At 36.9% G+C, this 20,589-nt stretch overlaps 2 protein-coding genes across 2 annotated transcripts in view; both read left to right on the forward strand.

The window, feature by feature from the left end:
• LOC115929849 overlaps positions 1–12,650 on the forward strand; it is a 40,238-nt gene extending 27,588 nt beyond the window's left edge. Inside the window, exons 4-11 of the mRNA XM_030999922.1 lie at positions 3,885–3,957; positions 4,522–4,826; positions 5,481–5,625; positions 6,269–6,444; positions 6,933–7,136; positions 8,592–8,712; positions 9,312–9,773; positions 10,764–12,650. Coding sequence (XP_030855782.1) covers positions 3,885–3,957; positions 4,522–4,826; positions 5,481–5,625; positions 6,269–6,444; positions 6,933–7,136; positions 8,592–8,712; positions 9,312–9,773; positions 10,764–11,050 — 1,773 coding nt within the window. The 3' untranslated portion in view covers positions 11,051–12,650. The remainder of the gene's footprint in view (positions 1–3,884; positions 3,958–4,521; positions 4,827–5,480; positions 5,626–6,268; positions 6,445–6,932; positions 7,137–8,591; positions 8,713–9,311; positions 9,774–10,763) is intronic.
• A 1,633-nt stretch (positions 12,651–14,283) lies between these two features.
• On the forward strand, positions 14,284–19,146 carry LOC115919437 (testis-expressed protein 264-like). The gene is made up of 3 exons (XM_030973247.1): positions 14,284–14,757; positions 16,413–16,634; positions 18,775–19,146. Exons 1-3 carry the CDS (start codon positions 14,497–14,499, stop codon positions 18,898–18,900), a joined length of 609 nt encoding a protein of 202 aa, XP_030829107.1. The 5' UTR covers positions 14,284–14,496; the 3' UTR covers positions 18,901–19,146.
• Positions 19,147–20,589: the final 1,443 nt, after the last annotated feature.

Below are 20,589 nucleotides of genomic sequence, written 5' to 3' on the forward strand. Positions count from 1 at the left end.
CAGTCATTTAGTACATTTGATGCATTTTGGAGTGTTGATAGATGGCTGGGTAGAGATATGCAGACCTTTTGACTCTCTCAGATTAATCATTCATGGATTGTGATATTCATGCAGTTTTTATTGCAGTTAAAACCTGGTGGTTTTATGTGTGAAGGGATATTCTCTAGATAATGAAGTAATTGTTATTTGAAATTTATGTAAATACATGTAGTTTTTTTTTAGTTAGTTCATGTAAATGACTCTGTTTAATCATTTCTTGGTGGTTTTGTGGTTTAAGAAAAAAAAAAAACTATTGCTGTATTTCTGTAAATTTTTGTTACAATTCTCAAATTCCCTTTTTTTTTAAAAATCATTTTATTGTGAAGAGGAAAACAAGGTTCACTTTCACTTAAAGATATAGCAAAAATATATTTTAGAAAATGGCAAAGTTTGACCTAAAACACATTTCTCAGCATACACATGCAGAATACACATTTCTATTATTTATTAAAAGATTACAATCACCATTGTAAATGTATATGGTTTAATATTGATATAAATCCAAACAGACTCAGAGATAGCAGTTTGGAGGCCAGGCAAGCAACGAGTGGTAATCACATCTACTGTTTTCTATTGGTGCATAGAGTCCTTGTTTTACTTCTTCTAGCACCATGAGAAAGCAGTATTTGTGAGACACCCCAATCTTCTTTCTTCATGAAACTTCCACCAGGAGATCTACATCTAGCTGCTTTAATTGTAGCCTACTGTTTCTGCAGTTGCAGATAATTTACCTTGCTGTTCGTCAACTTCAAAAGTACTTACAGAAATTCACCATACCATGATGTCATTTGAGTCACATTATTTTCTGATTCATGCATGGCTCTTCAATTAAGTCAAGTGCTTTGCATATGACTTATGTACATGATCTTACACTTCCTGCATAGGTTTCATTTTTTCAACATAATTTTCAATTATATCCATTTTTATTCATGCATTTCACTTTCTCCATAACGATCAAATACCTTCCATTGTTTTGCATGCTCTTCCATTTTATTTAACATAAAGTGGCAAAATGAATCCTGAAGAGAATGAAAGTGTAAGTGGTTCCATTAGCATATGCTTATTGCATATTCTCACCAATAGTGCTTTTGTTACCACCATCATATTGTCCCATGTTAACCATTTAACCCCATAGTCAGTATCACTTGTGGCACTGTATTACTTATTTATCACTACCGCCACCTTTGTTACCCCCTATACCAACAAACCCAAAATAACCATCCCTCCTAGCACCATCGATCACCATTATCAAACCTAACCACCATTTACCATATCACTACCATAATCATATCAAACCAGCGTATATTTATGAACATCATCAGTACAACAAGCATTATAATCAACACCACCACTACCATCATCATCTTCATGATAACCACCAATACCATTATTGTCTCAACCCCATCCACCATATTTAATATTAACTGTGACTTTTAGCATACCACAATCATTTCAACCACAACTCCTATCATCTTCATGATAACCACCAATACCATATTTATTATCTTAACTTCTGCCACCATAATGACTTTTGGTATACCACAATCATCTCACCATCATAACCACCATCATCCACTGCCAGCCTCATCATCAGTACCACAACAACCATCATTATCTTCATCATCATCATCACCATCAACTTCATCATAATCATTATAATTATCAATGTCACAACTATGACCACATTCAACATCATAATTTTATTTCTCCCTTTGATCTCATATCTTGTGATCACATTTATATATCCATCGTCATTACTTTTCCCACAAGTAGAGTGTATATATGCCCCACCGCACTACTGGACATGCACACTGTGTATGACTGTTGTCTTTCATACCAGTCTGTAGCTCGAGCGCTACAGGCCTACTAAATCAATATACTAGTGTTTTTTTGTTTGTTTTGTTGGCCCTGTTGCTTTTACCGTTATTAGTTCTACCATTATAGTTGTACCATTCTCCCAACCTTAATATAACTGTACATCTTTCTCGCCATTTAAACTATTAACTCCATACTTGTTCCATCTTCCCTTCTAACGTTCTATCTCCATAGGCCACCTCCATTTTTTTTTTTTTCTTAACTTGACTTGCATTTGTTATCATATTGTGACATCAAATTAATCTAATATATTTTCTAGTAATAATACTTGTGAATGCTGCATCACATTTGTCCCTATATTTGCTTAGTAATAGATGATCAATTTAACTTGCACATTGAAAATAACTTCATATCTAACTTAGTTATAATGCTTTGTGCACTTATACAGAATTTTATAGTCAATGTCACATATTTTTGTTTAAATTGCTTTAACAAATATTTTTTCTCATACTAATTGAAGTAAAAACACACATCTCAGCTTCTTCGTTTAATTTTGTAGATTCATCTAAAGGAAAAAAAAGGGTTAACAATTTCCAGGACATTGGTTGGCAATAAGTGTTTTTTTATTTTTCCACCTGCTTTTACCAATACATGTAGGAGACTATATTCTCTGGGTATATGTTTGATTTCGCAGAAGGATTTATTGAGCAAGATAGAGAAAGAATTTAAGAAAGACTTGTTTAGAGGGGGAGGAAATAGCTAGGCAGAGAGAGAGAGAGAGATAGAGTAAGAGAGAGCGTAATAGTGGACATGATGCTAATATTGTGGAAGAGCTAAATTCTAGGGGGAGGGGGCAAGAAAAATGGATGAAAGAGAGAGAGAGGCCAAAGTATATGAGGATGTTAAAAAAGTCTGTATAGATGGAATCAACAGGGGTGGGTCTGCAGTGGGGACCTATATTAGCTATCAGCAGAAGTGTGCTTTAATTTTGGTTCATGTTCTCATGAATGTCATCTCAGTTACAGACGAAGATCATCCATCCCAGAGCTGTCAGATTATCTATATTGATTCACCATGTCACATTGATAACCTTAGTAAACCTTAACTCCAAAGCACGCGATCATGTTTGGATAAAATCACCCACACCACTCCCAAAACATGTATAGGAAGGATTTACTGCAAAAATAGATAACAGGTTTCCTGAATGGGAGAAAGACCTGTGACAGTATATTGGTGTCAATAGAATGATGTCGGCATCTATTGGGTAGGACGGGTGAGAGAATTTGAGGAAACGTGACACATTTAGAGGCCAGGTATGAAAAGTAACCTAATCGTTGACACGAGTTGACAAATTGGCATTATTAGATTAAAAGAGATATGTCAAAGGAATGTGTGGTTTAGGAAAGAGGGACTCATTGGGGTTAGAATTGGCTGAATTTGTCAAACGCCATTTTCCAATTTGTTGGCAATTTGGTTTGCTCAATTGGAGAGGGTTCCCTAAGTGATTGTAGCTGAATAGGCGACCCTGAGAGCGTTGAGTATACAAATGAATGGTATTGTTTGGACAGAGAGTGTGGGAGAGAGAGAGAGGGGGAGAAAAGGGAAAAGGAAAAAGGGGCTTGTGGAAAAAACAGAGATAGCTGGTGAAAGGCACGGGGAAACGGTGGGAGAAAGTGGGAGAGAGAGGGAGAGAGGGAGAGAGAGAGAGAGAGAGGGGGAGGGGGGGGGGAGGGAGGATGGAGACAAAAAAATGTAAAATGATAGGGATAAAGCATAAACAAATGGAAAATTAAAAATTGTATGACAGACAGGAGAATAGGAAAACATATTTGTTTTATTTTGCCTTTAGATGCATATATGCATTACCATAGCATGACAGGTTTTATATTAGTAGTATGCCAAAGCTAATTACTTTTGTTGTAAATGTTATATCATCATTCCCGCTCTTTAGCCCATTTTATGTTCCCGAATCTTCATTCATAGTAGGCTTTATATTGAATGTGTTTTTTCTGTCTTCTTTTATTTTCCAGTTGAGGAAGTCTGAGCTACAAAAGAAGAAGGAAACAGAAGAAGCTCTGTCGCAAATATGCAAGGAAGAACTAGGTAAAAAAAAAAAAATCTTTTCTATTACTGTCATCTATTTCTGTTTACTTTTCCTTTTTTCTTAAATATAAATGTTTTGTGGCTGAAAATATAAAGAGTTCAAAGATATATTGAAAGCATTTGTTAATAATAACCAATATTGCCACAATGTCTGTAGCAGCTCAAAGATTTCCAACAAAGTTCCTGTATAATTTTATGAGGATAGGATTCCACATCAAATGAGAATTACAGTGAAAGAGAAGTATCATTGTTTTAGATAAAGGATAAAATCATTATGTATATTCAAGGATTTTCTAGATAGCGTGGAAAGCTATAACCAGCTCTTCAAAACGTTGCAAACTACTTTGGTTTGATGCAACAGGATGAGAAATGAGTCAACATCCCGTTAGATCAGCATACTGTTGGGAAGATTTCAAGATGTATTTTCACGAAGCATATCAAATAGATATAGATTGCCTAAACATCATACAACCACTTGATATTATTAATCCAAGAGCTATATTGCACATCACGATGGACTAGTTATTAATGCGTCAATGCTTGACTTCCCTGTGTGCTCTCCAGGTAAAGACAAGGAAGAGCAGCTGACCAGAAGAGCCCAAGAGAGGGCAGCAGAGAGGAAAAAGCAGAAAGATGACAAAGAGGAGGCTGAAGGCGGAGGAGAAGCTGGGGTAGAGGGAGGCGGTGGCGGCGATGTCCCACACGGACCAGGACAGTGGGGACCAGGCAGAAGGCTGTCCACTGACAGAAGGCTGTCAATGGACAGAAGATTGTCATCAGACAGAAGGATGTCAGAGGATAGTGTCTTTGAGCCTCATGATGCCACAGGTATTCTCAAGGAAGAAACCGAGGATGCCATCCAAGAAGAGGTTAGGTTTGAAGCCTTTATGTTTCTCATCATTGTTACCATTAGTATTTGAGAATATCTACCAATATATAACAGTGAGCTTTGTACCCTCATATAATTGTATGATATACCATGAAAGTGATATGTCAGTGTTTATACAGTTCTGTAATGTCCCCTTTTCAAATTCAAATTCGATTTAACTTCAGATTTCAGTATTTTAATCAAATGGCCTGTGCATCTGACACATCAATCATTGGACTACTTGACAAATGAAGGGTTGATGGTTGATTTTAATTGGATCAGATTTTTCCAGGATATGTGACATGGAATGCTAAGAAATCCATGATATGTAAATGTAGAAATGATATCAAACACTGGTAGTCCAATATACCTTCTTATATGAATGGAAATATGATACACTAATTGTGATTATTCCTGAATTCCTGGTACATGATGAGATGCAGAATTTCTAAATTGTGATTAGAAATTCATGGTCTCTAGCGTAACAAAGGCACAGTTCAGTAGCAGTAGTTGTAGTAGTAGTAGTAATATACCTTTAGACATTCTGTCAAATAGTCTATTTGATCTAAGAAGCACGGACTATAAAAGTAACTTCATTGTTATGTTAAGTTTTACTCCTTCTTATAAGTTCACCCCAACCTTTATTTCTGATTAGGTCTTTTTTGATGAACTGCCTCTTCACAAGCAACGGCTATACAACCTCTTTGGTCAGGAGGAGGCCGAGTACTACCTACATCCAAGAATTGAACCTGAGCGCAGGAAGGTCATAAGAATTCCCAATGCTGTCAAGCAGCTAGGAGGTAAGGATAGATTCAATAGGGAATTTCATTAAATGGAAATGGAAAACTGAAATAGACAACTACTCTAAACGAAAGCAGAAAATTCAGAGAAGCAAACTGATGAAAGTTTCAATTAGATCTGACTAAATATAAGAAATTTATGAATTTTTGAAAGTTGTAATCACTGTACGTATAGGCATTTCGAATTGGCTGAAGCGGTAATGTCAATGTGATGTAGTGCTAACCTATAAAGTGACCAAAAATTAAATTTTTCAAAATTTCATGGCTTAGGAGGGTCTATTCTTTTTAGAGGACCTGTAATAATATGCTAGCTATAATATTTTTTGAGTAGTGCCCCAAGACGAAGGAACTTTATTTCTCTCACAAGTTTGTGCAGTCTCCTATATCTTATTTACATAGTTGCAATCAATATCAATCGCAAATAAGTTGTGATTAATTGCATCTGTTTATAAGACGGGCCCCAAGCTTCCAAAAGAACTTTCTACGTCGGACAAAACCGGCCTCTCCTAAGAGCTGAGTGACTGGCTTGTTATCTGTAATGGTTGTTAGGGGTGCATTGAAAGGCACTTTTAAACATGAAGAACAGTTACCTTTTTTTCTTCAATAGTGTACATCACTTGCATCCCTGTTTTGATCATTGCAGGAAGAGCTGGAGCTCATACCTTGTGGAGTACATTGAGAGACAGGTCACAGGTCAAACTCAAGTTCGCTGATGCTCGTATCCCACTAGAACTCAAGGATGCCTACGGAGCGTTCGTGAGAGAATGCCTGACGAAGAACAAGACAGTAGCAAAGAGGAGTTTCTACAGTGAGACTGAGGTAGGTTTGATGGAGATAGGATTTTAAAGCAAGAAGGAAGTCCATTTTAAGAAGTACATGTCAGTTTCTAATGTTATATTCTTCACTGTATTGGGTGATATTAGGGGAATATAAGGTAAACTATAAATTGTTTAGAAACCTTGTAGATGTAAGCAATATCCCTAGATACTACAACAATTAATGATCTGCTTCAATATATGATATTGCTTAAAGTTTGAAAATCAGATCGACTGAGACTCTGACTTTAGTATAAAATAAATCTTGACAAAAGGAAAATTAACCCCTAAATTGTTCAAGTTTTTCACTTTCTCAATTTATTAATACATGTAAAGATTAATAACTTGTGACAATGCAGAGCTGTAATGATGCAGTAAAATTGCATGATATTTTGAAAATCTCTGTCTGGCAGGAATGAGAAATCACATTTATTTTCAAACACAACTTTTCAATTGACCTCTAACCTTGACTGACCTTGAATCCATGATCAGGTACCTGAGAGTGAGAAGCTACAAGACAACAGCTACAAGGATCGAGTCAAAGAGACCCAGCGTCGTATGGAGCTCATGTATCGTGCTGCCCTGGCCAACGAAGACAAGACCGGTGTGCTCCTCTACAACAACCCCATGCCAGATTTCAACAACTTTGAAGGCCATGAAGGACCTCTCCGCTACCTCCCATCCTGGCTTCAAGTGGTAAGTACAGTCAAACCTGCTTTTAATAGCGACCACCTGTATAAAAAGACCACATTTTTTGTTTCCCTTGAAAATGGTCTCTCCTGGAAACGTGTACTGAAGGAACCTGTACATTAAATCCACCTGCCTATAAAGACAACTTATCTTATCTCCCTTGAGCGGTCTTTATATACAGGTTTCAATGTATACATAGATAAAAGTCTTGTATCCTGGATATCGTCTGCTGAGAGTCAGAGGGACGTTAACTCCATTCAAACATATACAAGTTTTTAAGCCTTTCTGGCTGTCAGCTGATGACATTATGGAAATCATTTTTGTGGCCTCTGGCATTGGCTTGTGATGCCACCTTCAAAGGCCATACTGTCTGAGCGATTTGATTCATCTGATGTATGAACTTGTGCATCTTTAAAAAATGGACCTGCAACATTTATAATGGGCGTTGGTTCCAATTTTATGAAAGGTAAAGCTCAATCTCCTGCAGCTCCTCAAAATGTTGACTTTTCCAAGGTCTTTATATTATTTGAATTTCAGTCATCTGTTTGGGCATTCTATATCGTAGCGTTATCTTACAGTTTAATTCCTTTTCTATTACTATGATCGATTTGTAGAAGACTAAACTCTAGCATGCCAAGATGCATTCCAATTAGAAATGTATGCTATAGTGTTAGAGAAAATGAAACCGCTATCTATGGGTTAAGGTACTTTGTTGCAGTGACAGTACAAGATTGATTCACTTGAAGTGACTCAATAACATTGCCTCAGATTCTGAAACAAAGAATCCTGGATATAGCTCATGTTGCAATCATAATTATAAACCTTTAGGTCAGTCAGGAATCCCATGACTTCTACAAGCAGATCGCCTGTCTGATTATCAAGATATTTATGATTGGAAATCAAAATTTCATTTTTTTGCCTAATTATGGTAAAACTGGTCACTCAAAGATTTTTACTTTTTTGAGGCACTTCATGATCATTTTGAAGCGCAATTTTTTAGGGCTTCAATATTGCACCATATCACAGTATACAAATAATACACAGCAGTAAGGGCATTGGTAAGAGTTACCCACACTTTGGAACAGTCTGACACTGTTTGGACCGTTTTGGAGGTACCAAGTGTGGGTAATTTTACTAATGCCCGAACAAAATAATGTGTATTATTTGTTTTATAAGATTATGTTTTATTTGTTTCATAAATGATGTTTTATCACATGATTTTACTAATGACCGGTCATTAGAATTGGATAATGACCAGTCATAATCCAAATTACGCGTTAGGCAAAATAAATGCTTGGTAACATGTACGCTTTCAACCAATCATTTGATTAGGATCCACGTCATCATCTTATAAACACTGATAACACGTAGGGCCATGCATCTCAGATTTAACATTTTTAAACGATGCCTATAAATCTAGAGAGCCCTCTAATGTAAGTTATATGCCTTGTGTTTTTGCAGGATGATGATAGTGAGGAAGGCACAGAGGAAGATAAGAGCTATAAGAAGTGGCTACTGAGCTCCTCGGATATGGAGATAGAACCTCTACGATTTGAAGACAACCTTGAAAGTTACGATATAGGTAAGAATGCTGTAGATTGAGCGGGAGAAGAAGAAGCATGATGCAGATCATTGCCAGGTTGATTTTGTTTCTTTCTACCTTGTCCTAATAATGTAGATAAAACATCTACAATGGGGATTGCATTTTATTTATTTTTAAAAAAGGTACCAACTTTACATTTATAATAAGTAAATACTGCAAAACGGATTTGATTTTAGCAATTATGTTGAGTAGAGGCTTTGATAGATGTGTGATTTCTCTCTCTGTAGTTTGATGTTTGTTTTATTACATTTTGTTTTATCAGATCACCAATTTTTAATGCAAATTAATTGATGTGTGAACGGTTGTGAAGCATTAAGTGGGGATCTCCCATTTAATTTTGAAATGATATGCATGTGATTGATTATATAATAACCAATAGATTGTATTTGTCAGAGATATGCATGTGCGCACTTATATCTGGATTAGAAATGCAAGGGCTATGATTTATTTGTGACATTTTTCAAAATGTGAAAATCACTCGTGGAAGAAAAGGAAAGTATCTTGGAAAGAAAGGGTATCTCTTTAGTCACGGCAATTGTAACTTGCGGAATTATTATTTTTATTTTATTTTAAACCAGATATGGTCCAAGATGCCAACAATCAAGAGGATAAAGAAACAGACAATGATGAACAATTCTTCAATGATGTCCTGGACTATGATGATGGCCAGACGAGTGATCGCTCCGTCACCTCTTTCTCCCTCCCTGACATGGCCCTGGGTGGTGACGAAGACATGGGTTACCCTCGGATCCCACCCACCCAGGACCGACCGGACCAAATCACCAGCAACCATGTACCTCCTCAGGGTTCAGCAGCAGACGACACTGGTAGTGGTGGGCTAGATCTGGAGGGAGTCAAGAAAGAGAAGAAAAAACAACTGGTTTTCTTGACTGAGAAGGAAGCAACGTGTGAAGGACGTTTCCTGGAGAATCTTGCCGCCAAGGAGAAGAATAGATCGGAGATGGTGACAGGGGCTAGTGTAGAGGCTGCATCATCCGAGACCAAGACACCAAGAGATGGTCAAAGTTCAAGTAGAAGTGGTGAGAAACATGCTTTAATTGGTTGTTGAAGGGGTTGTACGACACATTCTCCACTAACAATTGCTCCACAATCATTTTCTTACACTAGCTAAAACTTTAATTTTAACCCTTAACCCTATTTTAAAACTGCATAGCCGGGGGGGGGGGGGGGGGGGGGGGGGGGGGGGGGGGACCTCCCCTAAGATCTTGGCCGATTGCTGCGAGAATATGCATGCATGTCAAGTGAAGTGTGAAGTGGTCATTTTAATTTTTTGAAAAATTCACTCATTTGCATATCTATGGTAATTTATGCATTTAAGGTCATAAAATTTACATTTTTACCCCTAAATCATATATTCTTTATATTCAAACATTCATTTTCTCAACATATATTCTTCAGGCCATTTGGAATAATAATACAACAACAACATTTGGAAGAGCCAGGTTATTCCTTATGTTATCTATTGTTTTACTAATTTCTTTGTTTTTGTAACTGATGTATTTTATTGTTTTTGTTGTATATAATTCTATAATTCAACTATATTGACCCCCAAAACAAACACCTAAACTGTAATCGAGACCAAATAATCAACGTTTTATCTCTTTTTTGGAAAAAATGATATGTTTTGTACACAAATTACGAAAATGTGCAATTTGCGGGCTGACATGCAAAGACAAAAGGTCACGTAACTTTTGTAACGGTAGATCTGATTTTTTTTCTTCAAGTACATAACAAATTATCGTGAAAATGTAGAGAGGGGCTTATTAAGCCCCCCCCCCCCCCCCCCCCCCCCCCCCCCCCCCCCCTATATATAGGGTTAATCAAACACTTTACGTAAGTAACGTAACCTTATCTTTTACTCCAAACCTAACTTTTCACCAACCTGTAGGGTTAGCATCAAACAGTTCTGATACTAGCACTTGAAAATCATACAGAGATGTTTGTGTTTTGGACCATATAAGTTTTATGGTTCGATGTTTGATTATAACTCCCTGCCTTTTTCATTGTAGGAAAGTCAAAGGTTCGCTCTCACACTGCACCAGCAACTACTTTGAAAGCAGGAGTGGCTTCACCAGGCGGTACCACTCCTAGGGCATCTGGAACCGGAGGAACAAGACAGAGCCGCAGGTCCAGGAGCACCAAGGGTCCTGAATGGGAACCACTGACCATGACGGCGCTCAACGATCACAAACCAGCCATTCAGCTGTTTGGAGGAGCTGATTTTGCTCATGGCAGTGAGTTCCTGTGGAAGCCTGTTCTATCCACTGCTACCACAGCCGCCACCAAAGGAACATAGCAGACACTGGGGGAGACGAGGAGGTGAAGAAGCATTTGGTGCTGTTAGTAAAGAAGATAAATTTGATTAACAATCAAAATTATTCAGCCATGAATTGAGGAATGTGATGTAAATACCATTAGCTTCATGTTATGAAAAGCCCAACAATCTTTAATGTCGATTTAATGTGTCAAAACAGCATTGTGAAAGAGTTGATGATGCCAGCTGTATAAAATAACGAAAGTACTTTTTATTGAATTCCTTCCAAATTATGTTATTGTGAAGTAAGGTGCTCAGTGGACCGTAGAACAGCATACTGAACAAACATTTGAGGACAATGTATTTTCACAGTTTTTTAACTAAATGAGCATTGAGCAAGGATGGAAGTCAGACATATAAATGATAGTCTTAAAGCATAGATATAAAAACATGATTTGGATCACTGTTGGAAACCACTATATGCTCGTTACCTACATCACAGAGAGGACAAAATAGTTCAGAATGATAGTAGGATAGAGAGTCACAAAAAAGTTAGGCTTACTGTTGTTGTTTTTTACATTGTCATATCCTTAATATTGCCTACATCATTATTAGAACTACATATCAGATTGTACAGGATCAGTACATGGTTTTATTGATTGCTGTTGTTTCTGATCCAAAGGTATTCTGTTCAAATCAAAATCTTCAAGAAGGGTTTGTTATCGTTATAAATATCTTTGTCTTTCAATTACCGGTATACAAGGAGTATATTCCGTCCGTAATTTTAGTTACTCTTCCAAGTTTTGAAAACAGACCAGCATCAAATGTTTTCCAATCGTTAATATTTCAACAAATGTAAAGTATATATTTATATTTGTAAATATATTTTAAATAGTTATATATTTCAAAATCATCAACTCTTCTTATACAGGACAAAGAAACGTAAAGATCTAGCATGAGAATGAGAAATGCACATTTATGTCACGCCATGTCATAAATGTTTTTTTGTAGTTTGCAGTGTAGACCGTATCCCACTTGGCTGTATATCATTTAATATAACTTTAGGCAAAATGAATACTAATTTGTTGGGTTCTATGTTGGTCTTTGGGAGAAATACTTGCACACTCTATTTGCTTTTTAGTTGATGCTATGTATAGAATCAATTGGTGTTTATTATGAAAACTCGTTTCATAGTTACAACAAAAAAATCATTTTCATTTATTTGATAGAGATAATATCTTATTCCTGGATTTTTGTGTGAATGATTTTCAATTGTTCACAATCTGTTCATAAAGAAACAATATACATGTACTTTGTATTGACATATCCCAATAAATATCCTTTCTTTTTCTGGAATTAAAGTTTGAATACAAAATACAAGGCAATATCCTTTGCTCTAGTTTGGAGGGTGAAAAGTTACAAAACCAATAGATAAAGTATAAGCAAGTCTATTATACCATTTAATGAAATCACCAGTTTGTAAATGTTTTTTTAATTGTATTTAATAATGTCATTAATACGTTTCACTTCTTTTGTTGTAAGTGATGTTTGTCATTCATCATGATTTTATTACGTTTTTATCTGCCACTCCACTTTGTTACGAGTATAGTTTTTGAATAAAGTTGTACAGAGTTAAACCACATTTTGGAATTCATTTAGTACTATGATTAGAGATGACAAGAGAGCGATGAAGAGATAGGCAGACAAAGGTAGAAACACATGGAGAGAAGAAGGGGTAAGGACATGTCAAGAGTTTGAGGAGAGAGTGGGAGGAGAGATGACCAGAAGGGAGAAAGATAGAAAGAAAGGGAGAGAGAGAGGTGAAGAAAGAGAGGGAGGAGAGAGAGAGAGAGAGAGAGAGGGAGGTGAAGAAAGAGAGGGAGGAGAGAGAGAGAGAGAGGGAGGTGAAGAAAGAGAGAGAGGTGAAGAAAGAGAGAGAGGTGAAGAAAGAGAGAGAGAGAGATAGGTGAAGAAAGAGAGGGAGGAGAGAGAGGGAGAGAGAGGTGAAGAAAGAGAAGGAGGAGAGAGAGAGAGAGAGAGAGAGAGAGGTGGAGACAGAGGTAGTACAGAGGGGAGATGGAGGATGAAACATGAAGCTGCAGGAATGGAAGCCTTGCAGAGGACACAAGGAAATGAGAGAAAAATATTGAGAAAAAAAGAGGGAGGTAGAAATAGAAATGGAGAGGAGAAGAGACAAGAAACATGTTATGTAATAAGGAAATGGATTGTCATAGAGAGGGAGAGCTGAAGAGTGAGAGAATGATAACATCAGTATACATATTGATGGATTGATATTAATAGAGATGGAAGAATGAGGAGAGAGAGAGAGAGAGAGAGAGAAGGAATAATATGAATCGGTATAGACAAAGATGAATTGATATTAATTTTTAAGGGAGAGAAACATGAATAGAAAGGGACAGATATCTAATCTGTTGTAATACTATCAAACGCATTTAGAACATACTTCTGTTTAGATATATGTTTTGATCTTGTAAATTATGTAGTATGCCACATATACGAACGATATCGTATTAAGATGAAAATCCCATATGAATGCACAAAATTATTTCATGATAAAAGTTTATATCATCCGCACAGCCGACAGAACCATTAAAAACGAAAATCAATAATAGGCGCGTCTTCATCATCTTAATCATCCTTTTAAGCACATAGGAGATGTGATTAATTGGGTAATGTTCTTGTGACTGGATATATAACCGATTCAAGAAGTATAGCACTATATGTGTAATGACGACATGAGGATACTAAAATATAAAATGGGAAAGTTATCATAACATTGCCTCACAAACAGTAGGATAAAAAACGGGGCCGATAAAAAAAACAAAAAACATCTACGACAGTTAGTAAAACTAATTTAGGTGTCGTTTTATTCAAATCGTTCAAAAAAGAAGTCAAATTTCAGGGATCTGAACGATATAATGTTAGCATTTCTAACAACCTTATATACCCATAAGTAAACGTATATGGCTCGGCAAGAAGAGGCCCTCATTTTTGTCAATATGCTTACTTTTATTATGATATATAAACTTTGGGAAAGTATATTGCTTTGATTTTCTTGAAATACAAAACAATATTACCCACAAAAGTGTTGCTTTAATTAGAACACGGCCCGTAATATATCATAGTATGACCGTTAGGTTTCGACTCATAAATTTTAAGCGGGACACTACATGTGCATCTAGCTCGCATAAATCATTCGTTTTGAAACCTAGCTCTCGCTTTCAATATGAATTTTACGCGGGATCAAAGGTTGGTCTGTATGTTTACCTAGTCAACCATTCACCTGGCTCTTATTATTACACACAAAGGCAAATATTTTCTAAATATGAATTGTTCTTAAACTTGCTTGTGGCCGACACGCACACGCGATTTTAACTTATCATCTACATACAGATCCACAAATAATTTGCAGACTTTGGGAGCTTCAACAGGTGGTAGGAAAAGCTGGAAAGCTCAGAGTAGGAAAAATGGCTGATTTCTTGTGTGGTTATTGTGTTGGCATCGCAGCCAGTTTAATCATAGTGTGGATTCTGGTCTCCGTCTTGGCTTACAGCGGTTTGTTTCACCGAGTGGTCGTGAGGAAACTATCTAACCCTGTTGGGAAGCTTCGAGTGGCGTATCTGTACAATACGGGGCCATATCGAAACTGCGGACCGCTTTTCGGCCGGGTGAATAGTGTGTCGCCTCATGCGCGATGTATGGGCATCTATTACGATGACCCAAAGACGGTAAGTATATGTTAGGTGGGCCATGTTCATAATGCCCCCCCCCCCTTTTTTTTTCTTCTCTCTCCTTAATCTTTACCACAAAAATATCAAAATCAAGGATAATATTCCTCAGTCAGCTGGGCGGTAGACACTGTTCAGTTTTCCTCGGCATTCATTATTGAACCAGGAGAAAGTGAAAAGGAGAGGAGGAGGAGAAAAAAGAAGAGGAAGAGAAACATAAAGGGGGAGACTGAGGAGGAAGAGGGATTAAAAAGTGAAGGATAAAAGTAAAAAGAAACTGCCAAATCGCATTAGTTCGTGAAAACTCTGTGGCTTTAACCTCGCCGTACATTGACGAGCCTATATGATGTCATTAGGAATAAGACTATTGTTGTTGAAGGCAAGTTAAACAAAGAAAATGAACGGCTTGTCTCATTTAGCATTCATAATCGGATTAATGGGGCTTACGAATCGACAATTAATCCCCAGGGTGCCATGCTCTCAAGGTTTAATACCTGATTGTATCAGAAGATCAAAAATGATTCCCTATTTATTTACTTCTTCTTTTTATGTGTGTGCGCGCGCGAATTTTTGGTTACAATTTTTTTGGCGCTGAGGAAGGTGTTTAAAGACCCTCTAAGTGTTGGGAGCCCAACAAATATGATGGCAACATTTTTTGAAAGAGGATTTCAAATTTAATATATATTTCTGCATGGATTTTCAAAAACAAATGTGTGTGAAGTCGAATTGATGAAAGAATACACAATTTAAGTTTTCTGCGTACAACAGAAAACCCAAATTATGTATTCTGTCATTTTGTCTTCAAACGCATTTTGGGGTAAATCTTTGCAGATGTGTGTCTTAATGACATCCTATTTCACAATATGATGCAATTTAAGTGAAATTTTGCCATCAATTTTTTTGCCGAATTTGGGGCTCCCAACACTTAGGGGGCTTTGAAGGTACTATGTCCCTTTTGCAGCCAACCTAAAATTCTTTAGAACTTTGCAGGAATTATGAATATGTCATGTATGTCCTATCTGTGAAATTTAAACGTTAGCAGTGTCCTAATATTCAAATTATGCAAGGAAACCGGTTTACTTGCCAGACTTCACTGCCAGACACTATTGAGTGACTGATTGTTGTTTTTTCTGTTTTGGTTATAACATACATACAGTGAGCTGTAAATGGTTAATGAGCATTTGTCTTCATCAATAACCCACTTTTTGTGATGGCCAAAATTAAACTGATTGAATCTTTGCGCAGCACAAAACGTAAGACCATTCAGTGCAATAGTCTAAAAATCAAGACTATTACTTATTGGCTCTATAGCTCCTAAGTCGATTTGACAACTAATAGTCGTTATTTTCCCACTTGAAGACATTTTCAAGCCCCACCTTTTTTTAGGGAAGTTCTAAATTAGTATTATCTTTCAAATGCCGTTGGAATTTAACCTTTTCATTTTTTTAGGCCTGTAAATGGGACATCTACCTTTAAACTTGTGTTTATAACATTCTTCATTTTTAAACCCGGATGGATTTAGATTAGCTTTTAATTTGATTTTCAATAAATGGATCATCATTATTTCAGCAGGTTTATACTCATAATGAACTTCTCATTATCCTGATGTTTGCCGACATAATCTTTAAAATCCATCTTCTCCTTTGGTCGATCAGACCCCTGAGAGTGAGCTGCGTTACATGGTGGGTACGATCTTGAGCGAGCACGATGACGCAGTGGACGATGAGCTCCAGAAGCGGTGTGAAGATGACGGTTTTAGGGTGATCGAGGTCCCTGCCATCGTCGACGCCATCGGAACCGATTTCCCTTTCCGTTGGATGCTGTCCGTCTTCTTTGCTATCTGGAGGGTTTACCCAGCCCTTAATGGGAAGATCAAGGTGAGAAAGCTGGAAAGACTCACGAAGTGACGGTAGTGAGGAAAATCCGCACGCAAATTGTATGCAATTTTCATTCACTACCGTCACTTCGTGAAAATAAGGATTATGGCGTTGGTAACGGAGGAAGGTGTAAAAAATGTGAAACATGCCTGAAAAATGGGGGAGAAAAAAGGATGATGATGATGAAACTAAAAACCAGGTATATTTTGAAGTATACCCCTATACCTATTTCTAATCGATGGCAGGCGTGCAACCCAGACATGTTCTTGAAATAATTTGGTGTTGCGAAGAAGGATTTACGGCAGCCCGACATTGTGCCTATTTTCTCCGGGCTTTATTTCGTCAAACAGTCTTGTAGCGTGATAATTCCAGTGGGGGGGGGGGGGGGGGGGGGCATTGGAGGCACCGGTCTCACTCGGAAAGTTATATTGCTAATCATGACTTGTACAAGACCTCTGATTAGCGCCATAGAGCTGAAGGCTGCCCTGCTCAAAAAGGTACACCCCCGTAATTTAATGGATATAATTCTCTGCAATCGTATTCGTATACGTTACATTAAGACATTCCTGAAGTCATGATTGAAAAGAGCGATTGGCGTCAGAGAGTGGGCTCCATCTCGGCTGTGGCCGCCACGTGATGATGATCTGATTAGAGGGAGCGTGTGGGAGGCAGTCCTATCGTCTTATTTCCTCGTCCTTAATTATAGTAGAAATATACTATCGGATAAATATTATTGTTTAGCGCAAGGCAACCTGCCACAATGTCTATACCCATTTCTCCATTAATTGCCTTTTCTCTCTTTTAATCTTTGTCCTTCTTTCCCTTTTCGTCGGCAAAGATACAGTAAGGATTGAAAGTGTGTTTTTGTTTAGGTCTAGGGTTAGGTTAGGTATAGTGTTTGATCAAGGGTTGCAGTTGAGAATTAGGTTATCTGGTTATTGTAGGATATTGACCGCGGATCAACATTGTCACCGGAGCGTGTATCAGAGAACCGAATATAATCCACTTTCCACTTTTTCAGTTGTAAGACGATAATTGTATTAAGAGTTAGGATTATATAGTGGTTGCAGTTAAGAATAAGTAGATCATTGTAGGATATTGACATATTCAAATGTATTGATGTTTCTTTCACGTGGACCTATATTGACGAGGTATTCCATTACTTGGAGTCCAGTCTGCATACATTATGTGTTGCTATGTCGAGCAAGCCTTCTGCAAGCTTACTGGCTGTCAAGGAGCCTAAAGTGTTTATCTCGAACACTGGTTTCGTAACCTTTGAAAATTCAAGGAATAACGAAACCCCAATGCAAGAAAGAACACGATGATAAGTATCAAAGAAATTGACAGTAGACTTTCATTTTTAAAAAGATAACATCCCAAATAAACGTTATCCATTTTGTATCACTCAATGGCAATGAGAAGGGTTAATTGAAACAAGAGATGCGAATGAATTGTAATCATAGTGTAGAGATATCATACATTTTGCTTGTACTAAGAATTTTCTTGTGTTTGAGTTGATATCAACACCATTTCTTTATAACTGCCCAATAGTCGATGTAAATAAGTGAGCAATTATTGTGTCTGGAATGAGATAACACACATTCACTGCTTCAGCCCAAACTCGGTATATACAAGAGGATTTTGACAATACTTTTTGAAAAGACTACTGCTCAGTCATCCGTGGCAGCACAATTATGATTATGGTATCATTAGACAAGGTATAAATTACCCTTTACCTTGATATATGATTCAAGGTCACATACGTTTTAACTTTATAATTAGAAGTTACTAAAATTGGGTACACTATTTGTATTCGAACTGTATATTTCCCTTGCATGTTATCAGTGAACCGAATTCACTGTAAGTTCAGTTGTAAGACGATTACACGGTCTCTCGGTTATATCAGTTTCAAGCGAGTGGAAATGGAAATAGGAAGGTGAATTGGATGGAGGAGACATGGTGATTTGAGCATGAATGAGATAAGCCTTTCTGGATAAAGACCAGACTTAGTCCTATATATAGGCGAAGTCCGTAAAAGGACTAGTTGAATTCTTTACAAATGAATGATTGTGGCCAAAGGGATTTCTGTATTAACTAAATTGTTTACTCTTTCTGTTTGCCCATTTTGTTTATGATATAGAAAGAAGGATTGAATGCCCGCCCTTGCTTTGAGATCTACGGAGATGGGATGACCAAATTCTACATGCCACTTAGCAACAATGACGCGTACTATGTACCTGAGGCACTCAAAAACAAATCAACTTAAACTTGGTCAAACTACATAAAGCCATTCGACCTTTAATATGACAACTGACCACAGACCAACTTTATGCAATCACAAGCCGACATCATGTCTTTTCTATAATTTCTTCAACTTTCTCCTAATCCGTTTACCCATTTTAATTCTTACGACAGAGCTCCTGATACGTACATATTAAACACAATTGAAACACACTTCTATTGGGTAACGCTTGCCCGACGACGAGGAGCCGTCCGTTTATTCGATGCGATTATCAAAATAAGCATTCAAAAAAATATGATGTATACACAAGTTTTATTATCACCTTCCTTGCATTATTTTAGAGTAAAGTGACATCCTCCCTGCACCAAGGGTTCCCAAACATGGCGCAAAATAACAGTGTACCGCCTTTTTAAATGCTCTCCAATTTACGAAACCATAATTATCTTCCCAAATGTAGAATAAACTTGAACTTGAACATTTGTCGTGAGGAAAATTTATACATGGTGTCGGCGAATGAGCGAAAGTGTATGATTTTCCTATTCTTCAGGAAAAAATACAATTTGAACATCATTCACGTTGTCACTTCAGTATTACTAGATTTACAATCATACTTATGTTGAATGCAGTTTTTGTTGTAAAAAAATGTATTATGACAGTGTTTTTTTAATTAATAGACTTATAGTGAACAATTTGTATTTTAAAGCAACTCGCACAGTTTCAAAAAAAGAACTGAAGTTAAATTATTCACCACTATATCAACCACATTGACAACTTTTAGCCAATCGAGGCGTTTTAAAAATTATTTTTACTCACCCAGTTAAGGTAAAATGCTCCAATATAGTCTATTAAGTAACATGTCCAATGAATGCCAGTATTGTACTACGTCTAAAAAAAGTGACTTATATGTAACTCATGACAGCGAAGGCTCTCGACGATCATAGTTACGATAAATTTCTTTGATCGATTATGATATATACACAATGATATACATACACACTTGGATAAACATATACACTAGTGTGTAATTTGATACACTATTTCAAGAAAGAATTCAAAAACAAATTCATAACATTGATTATGTTTGTATATATTATGTTACATATCTTAAATACACCTCCGCCATAACAGGGCACCGTGTTAACAAGTTTACGCAAGTATAGCAATTATAAAAAAATACGGTGTCATTAGAGTACTGTTATTTTTTTCACATTTTTCATACACCGCTTAGTTAACATTTTTTGAAATGATGAGCTGTCATTGAAGAATTCGAGTTTGTTTGCAACAGCAAAGAATAATTCTTAGGATCTGCAGATGGGGGCATTGAAAAAAGGCAGTACTTGCTACAGTAATTCTTGTCAATAACAATCATGTATCATGTCAAAAGTTCATGCCTTTCTCCTGTAAAACTTTATGATGTTTATTTTGTATGTGCCCGTGCGATGTGCGTAAATTTTACCAACAAAATAGTTAATGTCATCGGCGATTTAATTGTCTTTGTTTGAAATAAAATAAGCTTGTAAAGTTTTAAAAAAGACAAAAGAAGAGATAATATGATATTTGTGTGTGTACATACGTTCAGTAATGGTGGTGGTGGTGGTGGTGGTGGTGGTGGTGATGGTGCATGAGTGTGGCGTAATGATGGCCGGTTGTGATGGAGGTGGGGTGGTGGTGATGGTGCATTTTTGGTGGAGCATGATTGAGCATGTTGGTGCA

This window comes from Strongylocentrotus purpuratus, unplaced genomic scaffold (assembly GCF_000002235.5).
Source record: "Strongylocentrotus purpuratus isolate Spur 01 unplaced genomic scaffold, Spur_5.0 spur5_scaffold_6, whole genome shotgun sequence".
Classification (NCBI taxonomy): domain Eukaryota; kingdom Metazoa; phylum Echinodermata; class Echinoidea; order Camarodonta; family Strongylocentrotidae; genus Strongylocentrotus; species Strongylocentrotus purpuratus.

Bases quoted from the DNA above. Each gene is read 5' to 3' on its own strand.
- LOC115919437 (XM_030973247.1), top strand. From the start codon at position 14,497: ATGGCTGATTTCTTGTGTGGTTATTGTGTTGGCATCGCAGCCAGTTTA. The intron at 14,758-16,412 runs GTAAGTATATGT...TTGGTCGATCAG, and splicing joins ATTACGATGACCCAAAGACG to ACCCCTGAGAGTGAGCTGCG. The intron at 16,635-18,774 runs GTGAGAAAGCTG...TTTATGATATAG, and splicing joins CCCTTAATGGGAAGATCAAG to AAAGAAGGATTGAATGCCCG.